Genomic DNA, 11,556 nt, shown 5'->3' with positions numbered 1-11,556 from the left:
AGTGATAGCTTTAAAATTATTTAAGGCTCTACCTAAGGATTACAGTCATTATCAGTCGAAAAATTTAGGAGTAACGTTTTTGTATACTAAAAGAGCAACATTTGTACAGTATAGAAGGATACTTCTCTGGAAACAGAGTGATGTCTACCTTAGCTGCAACTCAGTACCAATGAAAACAGCAGCAATTCTGCCATTTTATTATATGTAACCTAGTTCTTAAACACATGTTTTATAGTACCCACTTTAGTATCATTGTTGAACTGCAATCTTTTTTGTTAATGTTAATGTGGTGATAGTATAGTAAAATTGACACTATCTGTCCAGCTTTGACTCGTGGATGACAAAGAACTGGTAATAAAGATAGTTCTTCACATACAGGCCTAATGACAAGAGTAATGGGCCCAATACTGATCCTTGTGGACCCCTGATAGTAAATCACCATCCCCCCCCCCCCCCCCATTTGTGGCATTTTTGATCCAGTCATCACATACTGTAGGCAACTTGTGAATGGAACCACCCTACAGCACTTGAAGAAAAAGTTTTAGCATCTGAGCTAGGCAAGCAGAATGTCAAAGTCGACAGTGTCTAAAGCTTTGCTGAAATCCAAAATGCACATCCTAGTTTGTTTATCCACAGCTTGTTTAAGTTCGACAGTTACTTTCATAAGAACAGTCATCGTGCTGCGATTTTGTCGGACGCCAATATGTGTGTCATGTAATAGGCTCTTAATGAACATAATGTTCTTGGTCTATGTAGCACGCGGCAGGCTGCCAAATATATTGTCAGTACTACCCACGGACGGCACAATATTCCCTGACAGTGCAATATATTCCCGAAGAATTTGATGTTCTCGGTATTGCCACTGATTATTGCGCAGCCTCTGAATCCCACTTTAGACCCTCACGCAACATGAAATATTGAGAAATATTATCGACCATCTAGGGGCAGCTTATGAGGCGCCAGTCTGACAAGAAAGGAGCTTTCGAAACAGGAAGAGCGAATTAGGTCATTAGCGACAAAAACTTCTTTCAGGCCTAAACACATTCTCAAACTTGGTACAACGAACGTAACTAGACGATAGGGATCCCAGCGTTGTCTTTCCATTCATCGCCAATTTCAGTAGTGTGTGTGTGTGTGTGAGAGCAAGCACCGCTGCTTCCTATATGCCTTAAAGAAGTTTTTGTAGCTAATGACCTCATCGTCGACGGGGCATTAAACCCTGTCTTCCTTGTATATGTGATATTAATTCTCATCTTATATACTATTATGTTTGACGAATAATTGGATGATGTTAAGTCCCATAGTGCTCAGAGCCATTTTGAGTCAGTAATTGGATTTGGAACTGTCAGTCGAATTTTTGTTCCGTTTGACATATGAGGCAGTGTTGTGGTGCATTCCATTGACAGAATAAGTGCGTAGCGATTTTCATTTAATTTTAAGTATTATAGCACTAGAATTTTCTTTAAATGTCTCTTATGTTTTTATGGAAGGTAATGGGCAGTACTGCGAACAAGAGAAAAAGCTATTTACGGCGAAATTCATTAAGCAGTGTTCCCGTCCTAAGGAACACATCTCCTTGTTTACGTATTTCACTAGCTTCAAAATGGCGATAAGTTGATGACGCTGTGTATATTTGAGGTATAGTTCTCGCAGTTCATGTCACGTCAGATTCCTTTGTTATACATTGCTGCGGACATCACACTCCAATAAAATGCTTGTTTAAACAATTGTATGATAATTTTTTTTCAGGAGGAATGACAGCAGAGTGGATCATGACGACTCAAACCTGTCGCCGCATAACGGTAGGACAAAATTTGTAACACAAACGAAAAGGATATTCTAGTGGAAATATGTTCAGTTCTTTCAAGGGGCCGGCTAATGTACGTGATAAACAGCCGGCGTTCGAAAATTTTGGCGAACGTCAGTTTGCAAATTTTGACGAAACAAAACACGCTCCTGCGCCAGTGTGGAACGTACATTCTCAGTCCTATAACAATGTCCGTATTTACCCCGGAGATCAGCTGAACATCAAACTGCAGACTCTTGCTGCACACAATCAAACTGTGATACCTGAACAGAGAACAAGTTCCCATAATAATGCGCTTCAGTGTCCGTATCCAAATAATAATCAGACTGTTGTAAGGCCAACTGCAGTGATTAATTGCCACTCAAACGGAACTTCATGCTGTGGTCATCCTAATCGAGTGCCTCATCACTGGAATCCTGTGCCTCCTAATGTGCCTCCACCAAGACATTTTGTAGATAATATAAGTTTGTATAACAATCACAGTAATTTGAGTAATGAGGATTATAGATTTAGAACAGACACATACTATGCTCCAATTAATAAGCAGGTGCTGAGCCATAGAGATAATTCAGTTGTGAATCAACCTTCATTTTATTCAGGGCCATTGAGGAATGTACCAGGATTGGCCCCAGTGTATGATGTGAAGTTGCCAGCTCCCTTGCCTGTCGCCAACCGAGCAGGTGGAAAGTATACAGGAAATAAAGTGGCCAGAACTGAACCATGTGCTAAATGCAATGGGAATTGTAGTGAGAACTGTGAGTTGTTTGGAGGTCAGGATATTGTGGATTATTCAAGTACTGATACACCTAACGAGTTTGTCCGAGACAATGTGGCGTGCTATTCGGGGCTGCATTCAGAACAAGCAGGGCCCACAACTCAGTACTGCACACAGTGGGCCACAAATACAGGCTCTCAAACTGAATATTGCCGGCAGAATAATAATGCTGCAATGTGGGTGCACAATTCACACAGTGCTATTAGTGGAAATAATTTGGCTTCCAACTGCTGGATAGACAAGAAGGATTTATTACCTGGAAATTGCCTCTCACAGTATACAACACATCATCCAGGTGCTACCCAGCAGAACACACGACCAAAGGACCCTCAGGATTCCCTGAAACTACCAGAAATGAGAGTTAATGATGTGTCTTGCATGCAAGCACCACAATTGATAAATGGTTATCCAGAAATATTGCATCAAGAGAAAGAAAAAGTGTATAATGGAAATTTCTGCAACCATGTTCCAGGTCGAAGAGTAGATGAAACACAGAATAAAATAAATGGACCATACTTTAAGGAGAGGGATATAATGCACTCCCAAGCTGTTCCTCAGTTTTCTCATGTGAAACAAATAAAACATCATGACTTTTCATTGAATGGTGCACCCAGCATGCCTCAAGAGAGAGTGATTTTTCAGGAATCCCAGACATTTACATCATCTATTGGAAGCCATCCCATCTCTGTTTCATCATTTGCTCAACCTAATGTTTTACATCCATATAATAAAAATACCACAAAATCGTGTTTTCAAAATGTGGGAAATGGTCAGCTTCAAGCACAAGATGTAACAGCAAATTCGTTTTCCGTATGTAAAGTGACAGAGGCATTTACAACAGGCATTGCACAACCACCTTCAAGATTTAGTTCTCATCTTACTTACACTCAAAGTAGGATATCAAAAACTAATAATGACTTCAGTTATTTTCAGGACTATGATAGCTCTACTCATTTAGCATCTAATTCAGTCACAGCTAATCCACCAATACCTTCAGTAGCAAATTCATTATCTCCAAAAATGAATCCTGCTAGTACTTCCACTTGTGTTTCAGATTCTCAGCCTGCTTTTCCCAATAGTGACGACAGCAAGATTGTTGCAAATACCATACACCCTGCCACCAGAAATGAACATAGTTTTAATGGAAATGCAGAGTACAGTATATCAGATTTACAGTCATGTAAAAGGTTACAGGAAAACAGCATAACTGGAAAACTAATGCAAGTTATTGATGCCAGTGCTTCAAATGTGAATATTGGAATTAGAGACGTTTCATCCAATGATCCATCTAACATAATGATTAAAAATATTTCAAGTTACAGTAGTGAGTACAATATTTATTCTGGAAACATTCCATCTGGCTCAGGTACTGTCCCCTTCAACAATTCTGCAGGAAATGTTGACTTTCCTGGCACTCAGATGCTGACAAACTTTGATCCCTACAGCAAACAGTTCACACCTGGTCCAGTGCTGAATCCAGGAGGTGGGCCTGATGTGTTGAGTTCTTCTGGTCCTGTAGTTTCTTCAGTTGGTGAATCAGAAGTTGCTGGGAGTAATAAAGTAGTACAACCTGATTTTGGTACAGAAAAGTTTTATGAATCTACTGCAAATCCTCAGATGAAGAGAAATTTATCGCATGTTAGTGATATTATGAAGTCAGAATACAGAACAGCCCATAGTGTGAAGCAGAAGTGTCAGAAAATAGGACAGCTAGATGTTCGGCAATTTTTAGCAACATGGGATGAAGAGACAGAAGATGTGGCATCTCCGAGACTTCCAGATGTGGTTTTGAGCAGTAATGGTACACCACTCTTTGTTGTGGAGTGTGGAGGAGGAAATTTGAGCGAAATTTCTCCAGTTACCACCAGTTCAACTAATGAAGAAACAGTTCATAGAAGTGGAGTAATTGTTTATGAACACATTCAGCCAGTAAATACTGGTGACAATGTTACAGAGCGTACACATGTAGATCAGTTGTCAAGCAGAAATGCAGATGGACTGCAAGTGAATGCTACTGGTGAGTCAGGAGCTCTAGAAAATAGTGATTGTATTTTGTTGAGAAGTAGCATCAGTGAAACTGAGACTGTGCAGTCTGACCAAGACACTTCAGAATTAAATGTTGGTGCAAAGCGGCACATAGAAAAAACCATAGCACTAGCTCATGGACATGAAAATAAGGAGGAAAATAGTGTGTGTCTGATAGAAAACAAGTTCTCAGAGGATAATACTGGAACTGCATTGCAAAGCTCTGATAGTATAAACACTTCAACAAGAGAGACATTATCTCCTACCATATACAATAAAAAACAAAGTTCAGATACACAGGGTGTACACTCAGTAAGCAAATGTTTGTTAGCCGAGAAAACAAGTATTTCAACAACTGTTTTTGTTAAGAATGAAGAAAAGCAATCATGTGATGCTAAGCAAGGAACATCTGTCAACTTCTTGCAGAAGACAGATTCTGTCTCTCCAGATATTAATTATGAAGGAAAAAATGTATCTTGTGAACCACTATGTGAAAACTTAAAAGATTGGAACAAGGTAAAAAAGGATGAGTCCAATTTTCTTTTTGAAGCATCTAATGGAACTAAACATTCTAGTGATGAACTTATGACATTATCAAGAAATAATAATTTAGAAGACATTGCTGTAGATGCATTTGAAGAACTAACTACTGGGAAAAAAGGCAAAAGCACCTTGAAATGCAGATACAGTTTTTCTAATGCTTCTGCAAGGACTGACATTCCTGATGACAGTGATGATGATGATGATTATTATTATTATTGCTCTGCTTCAAGGAACGAAAAAAAATTACGTGATAAAGTGTATCCTTACATCCCTTGTGAGTGGAATTCAAAAGCAGATGTAAATGAGGCTACAGATAATAAAAATGGTGCAGAAAGATCACAATTGTATATTGAAAATATCAGTATCTGTAATATGGCATCCGAGCAGAATACAAGTCTAGATAAATGTACACATGCAGAAAATTTTGTAACACAGGGTTGTATGGAACAATGTGTGAAGGAATCAGTTTTGGAAATAAGGTGCCAAAAGCAGTGTCCAGTAAATTGCAAAGCAATTCAGTCTACTTTGGAAATGAAGAACAAGGGGATTATGCAACATTATGATGAAGTCGCACGTAATGCATGTCAGTTAACTACAACTACTAAGAGTGATTTAAATATTCATGTTAAAAGCAGTACAAAATGTGATTATAAGACTGTCACACTAAGACACAAGAGAGAATCATGCGGTAGCTTCACAAGTTCTTCTATGGCTACTGATAAGTATGAAATCCTAGAAAGACACTTACCTGTTTGTAATCAATTTTGTGAACTGGAAATGCATAAAGGAGTTGGAAAATTGCCTCCTAAATGTATGTCCAATGATAAGAGCTCCCTTGTAAGTTTTTCAGATAAACGTGGTATGGTGAACCATATGTGGCGAAGTTCATGTACACCACCTGGAAACATAGTGCCAGATTCAAACAAGGTGGGAGTTGCACATCTGTTTAATAAAAGCAGTAATATTATACCTGCATCAACTGCTACAATGAATGAAGTTATATCTATTTCTTGCAGATGTTTATTTTCAGAGCAGTCAATTTCTGAGAGTGCTTTTACCAGAACTGGAACAAAAAGTTTTTTATTGCCAGTTAATTTGATGTTAGATAGAGCTACAATGTGCTTAATAAGGAGAAAACTGTTCTCTGCAAAAAACTTGAGGACACATGATCACTGTATTACAGGCACATTGGATTCCAGTAAAAAGAGATTCTTGACCAGTGACAAAACTCTCAGTAGAGAAGGTGTATTTCAGAGATCTGCAGAATACTCCCATCCCACACAACTGGGGAATGAAAGAGCTCATGGAAGTGGTCAGATGAATGCTAAATTCAGTTTTGCTTCACATGCTGCAAGAAGTTCACAAGCAGAAATGTTTCAGTATAAAAACAGATATGTTACCACTATTTTTGGGGATTCTGATGAAATTGGACTGAGCTTGTTTCTACAATATCCTCAGGTGGATAACCAAGGCTATTACAAGGGAATTGTGGAAGCACTGAAAACACTTGTGGAACAGAGTGGCAAAGGAAGAGTAGGTTGTAGAAGGCTGTGCTTGAGACCTGCACTTTCAGAAAATGGAGAAAAACCAGAATACGAAAATTTACCAGAAGTTTCAAATTTACCTCTGTTGTTTATCAATTCAGATGCTTTTCGAGATGAGTGCAGCCAGGGACAGTCTGGTGTTTCACAGGATTTAGAAAGCACAAGTATTCTCTTTAAAATATCAGAATCTTGTGTCAATTTGTGGCTACAGCACTTGGGTTACAATAATTATAGTCACTCACATAAGGATGTGGCTTCAATCAAATTTGATCATGCACCAGTATTCAAAGAATCCATAGCATGTACTCGTGATGAGAAGGATGTATCCACATTTGAGACAACCCGTTTCAGTAGGCGTGATGTCATTGACAACAAACTGTGGAAAAATATTGATACAGTTGCTACAACCTGCACGGCCTCAACAACTAGAAGTAAAATTTTGCTAATACAGGATCAAATGTGTAACTCGGAAGGAAATAGCTGTGTAAATGACAAAAATATTGATAGTAAACATTCTCTTAATGGAAATGATGACAAACTTTCTATACTGTTCTCCATTAAAAACAATGTTTTTGGTGGTAATTACCAAAAGATTCTGAGCAAACATTTATTTAAAAGTTCACGTCGCCACAAAACAAACACAGGCTCCAATTTTACAATTATTAAAAAATTGAAAGATGATTCTACAAAACAGGAAGATCATTGTCATAATGATAAATCTGTCAACCAAGAAGGGTCTTTAACTCCTAGCAGACAGGTAATCACTGAACTATCTTCTCGTCATCAGAAGCTGTTGCCACTAAAATCATTTTTTGGAGGAACTGATGCAGACTGTCTAGCACCTGCTGCGTTTATTCCGTACGAAGTAGAAGAAGAAAATTCTATATTAAACAACGAAGACACCTGTAATGGGATCTCACAAAGTGAAAAAGGCAAGAACTGTCTTGTTACTGAAACATCCTCTTACACTTCATTTCTAGAAGACACAATTTGTGGTGTTGTTGAATCCGAGTTACCATACAGCAAGAATACAACCACAGAGAAGTGTCCAGTTCTTATACATAATGATGTTGATGCCATGAATGATAGAGATTCTGCAGTAACACAAAATTCCTCGTTGGCATTAAATGAAATGTGTTCAGGCCCTGAACAACAAGTTTTAGGACTGTCTGCTCAGAAAACAAATCAAGTGGGTTCGAAAACACAGAATTCCAATTTAGAACTAGCAGATGAATCAGAAGTAATTATTAGTAGCACAAGTACACTTGAAGAAGCCAATACTGAGGTTGTTGACTGTAATTTTAATGACAAAGCAGAGTCATTGTTCTTGTTTGAAGATGAGTTGCCTTGTGTCGAATCTTATGTAGAAGCCGATGATGTCACAATTGTATCAGGAACACATGATGGTATTCTGGATGAAGAAAATGACATTGATGTTCCTAGTGTTGTATATCCTGAAACTCATGAAAATGTGTTGCACTCTGAAGGAAATATTGGCACACACATTTCGTCTGTGGATGTGTGTTCTGAATCCGATGTCATTACAACTGCAATTATTTCTGATGATGTTTGCATGAATTCAAACTGTGTTATTGTTAGTGAGGATGAATCATCAAGGCAATCTCCTCAGAATCTGTTGATGGACATAGTTCCCTGCAGCACTCAAGAAGATACAGTGGAATTTAGACATTTTTCTACAGAATGTACAGATGAATATCAGAATAGCACAGTATCAAGTACGACACACATTAATGAACTAGCAGACTCAAACAGGTTAAAGACAATGACCACCATTTTACTCAAGGAGGACAGAGAGAATCAGAATATCACTACCTCTGACATGCATGGTGAATTTTCCTTTTTTGGAGAAGAAGTTGATTATTACAATACGGGAGTGTTACAAGCTGACTCAGTTTCTGATTGGCCTTATTTGGAGGAAGAAGTTATTTCAGAGCTTCAGAACTCAGATGTAGAGCCGGAGGTTCCATTAGGGAACACAACTTGTGAAAGAAATTCAGGTAAAAACCAATCTCTGGCTTGCTCTCCAACAACACTAAATAATCTAACTATGAAGAATGGTTTACAGTGCCAGAATCTAGATATGGAAGAAAGTTCTGGCACAAGTAAAAGAAGTTCAGCAGAAGAAAATTATACACAGGCTAATAATGAACTTATTGATCTGAAATGTAGGTTGAGCTGGGATAAGATATTTGATTTGTCTGGGAAAGACAAATGCAGTGGTTACAAAATGAAAAACAGGATTAAAAAAACTGTAACCAAAAGCTGGCCTTACTACTGCAAAACTCAAAGTCGTTGGAAGTGGCCCAAATCTAAGAACAAACTGTATAGTAAAATGAGTAAGAAACTGAAAGAAATAAGTATATCATCAGAAGTCAGAAAACAGAAAGATGATTTTATGAGTGAATGTTTGGAAAAAAATTCTAAAAAAATAAGTGCCACCTTAGAGTTTGACGAAGCAGAGACTAATATGCACAGATCTTCACTTAATTCCTCTTCATTAAAACAAAACACGTGGCATGTTACCCATGGGAACAATTCTAATCCTTGTGGATACAAGAGAGAGAAAAACAATAATTATGTCATCGAATCTGTGGACAATAATTCAAAATCTGACATCTTATCTAATCCCATTGTTTTAGTTCAGAGACTTATACTGAAACGAAACAGAGATCACCCTGGCCATGGAGGAAAAACTAAAGTGGATAAAAAGAATCCTTTTTCAGGATATGTATGTAATGTCGAAGAGAGAGCTTCATGTTCAAATCTTTATAAACGAGAAATTTGTAAATTGGACACATTTGATTCTAAAAACAGAAACAGCCGTGATATGTATAGGCATAGAGATGAACAGAGTTTAATTGAAATAAGAGGAAAACAAGGGAACACAGAAGATTCATACAGTGGCAGCATATCCAAATCTCATGACAACAGTGACAAAACTTTTAATATGGTGAAAGCTGACAGTATCAGTTCCAGAAAAAAGGCAAGTTATTCTGTTGAAGTTCAACGTGTGAAGCACTCAAAAGAGGTAAGAAAGACAAATGACAAAAGCATAAAGAAAAATTCAGATGAGTGCATCAAAGAACTACCTCGCGTTATTATCAAACGTTCACCAGATGGGAGTACAAGATACAAAAGCTTTCTCTGTCTGTCTGCAGCTACAGAAAAATACTGGCAACCTGTAGTGATGCTGAAGAGAGATTCAAATATTGAAGAACTGGCCAAACGAATGCAAAAACGTAAATTTTCACCTCATGTTGTAGATGGAAGGTCACAAAGTAATATGAATATTCCCACAGGAATTAAGGAAAAGGCCCACAAGATTAAGTGTAAGGATAATATGCATGCTCCTGGTAATAAGAATAATGGGAATGAGCATGAATGGGGAGCTATTGATACTTCCATTGCAAGCCAAAAGAAGATTATCAGAAGGAAGGAAAAGGGTGATTTAAGTGAGCTTAAGAATTCAAAACACAGTGATACTAATTCATTAAGCATCAGATCCTGTGACTCATTGCATAACATAATTGAAGCAAACAATTTTCCTGATGAACAGATTGAATTACAGTCTGCTTTAGTTTGTGATACAGTACCCTTAAAGAGTGGGAAGAAATACAAAGGAATGTTGAAACACGATAAGAATTTCACTGAAGAAAGGGGGAAAGATTGCAGGAGAATTGAGTCAGACTGTCAGGAGATTTTGCCCAATATTGAATTGCCACAAAGGAGGCAAAGTGTTGAAATGTTTTCAGATACTGAAGTGAATAAAGCTTCAGTCTCAACTCCAGGTGAATACAATCAAAAGCATTTTACCAGTATGTGTGAGAGTAAGTATAATTATCATGAGTCTTCTCATACATCAAGTAATGAAGAAAGACCCTCTGTGCATTACAGCAGCTCAAGGGATAAAATACTCAGGAAGAAGTTTCAAGAACGGCAAAAAGTGGAAAAAAATTCGAAGAAGAGGCATTCTGAGTGGGCAGATTCAAAGTCGGCAATGAAGAAGCAATGTTTTTGGGACTGTGATTACACAAAGTCAGCATCTAAATCCAAGAAAAAATGTCCAGATATTACTGTTTTTTCTAACAAAGAGCCTCATTTTCCCGTCCACCACAGAGGTGAAATGGCTACACCAAATGCCCGGTGTTCATTAATTGATCAACGAGTTTCATTGCAGAATGATGAATTAGAAGCTTGCAAATCTAGTGGTGACTGTAACCGCATGGGCCAAGATGGTGGTAAAATTGATTGTCAGGCTTGTGGAATAGAATTAAAGAACTTTGCAGAGCGGAGTTCCCACATCAGGCAGCACCCATATCACTGTCAGCGCTGTCATCTAGCATTCAGATCAGAGGTAAGTGCTGAATTCTGTCACATTATGTTATTTAATTCACATGTTAAATGTGAGGATGAAACTGATAATTTTTAGCTACGTATGTTACTTAGGATTAGAAAGAGGCCATTAACATTATTATTATTATTATTATTATTATTATTATTATTAAACATTGAGTGAAAGAGTATTTGTATACACCATCAGGTGTGTGTAAAAGCTAACACTTGATCTTTGAAGTCAGCTACCTGTTTACTTGGATATTAGAGTTTAATGTCATTGTTTTCTTTCCAGGCTACTCAAGTACCAAACTAGTACAATTACAGTATCACTCATCTTTATAACTTTACAGCAAATGAATAGTGGCAATATTCCGTGATTTCCCCTCTGTGAAGGAACATTTAAAAACCAAATTTAAAATTTTGACTTGTTATGCCATTAAATGTTTTAGACCTTGTTTTGTCAATAGATATCAGGATACAAATTTATGGGACACTTACAGCCTTCA

The 11,556-nt window shown here is 37.6% G+C and overlaps 1 protein-coding gene across 1 annotated transcript in view; it reads left to right on the top strand.

Annotated features, from left to right (window-relative positions):
* Nucleotides 1-1,076: 1,076 nt before the first annotated feature.
* Nucleotides 1,077-11,556, top strand: part of LOC126267045 (uncharacterized) — a 50,074-nt gene continuing 39,594 nt past the window's right edge. Inside the window, exons 1-3 of the mRNA XM_049971870.1 lie at nucleotides 1,077-1,411; nucleotides 1,491-1,638; nucleotides 1,750-11,069. Coding sequence (XP_049827827.1) covers nucleotides 1,851-11,069 — 9,219 coding nt within the window. The 5' untranslated portion in view covers nucleotides 1,077-1,411; nucleotides 1,491-1,638; nucleotides 1,750-1,850. The remainder of the gene's footprint in view (nucleotides 1,412-1,490; nucleotides 1,639-1,749; nucleotides 11,070-11,556) is intronic.

This window comes from Schistocerca gregaria, chromosome 4 (assembly GCF_023897955.1).
Source record: "Schistocerca gregaria isolate iqSchGreg1 chromosome 4, iqSchGreg1.2, whole genome shotgun sequence".
NCBI classification, from domain to species: Eukaryota; Metazoa; Arthropoda; class Insecta; order Orthoptera; family Acrididae; genus Schistocerca; species Schistocerca gregaria.
This window is presented reverse-complemented; position numbering and strand designations above follow the sequence as displayed.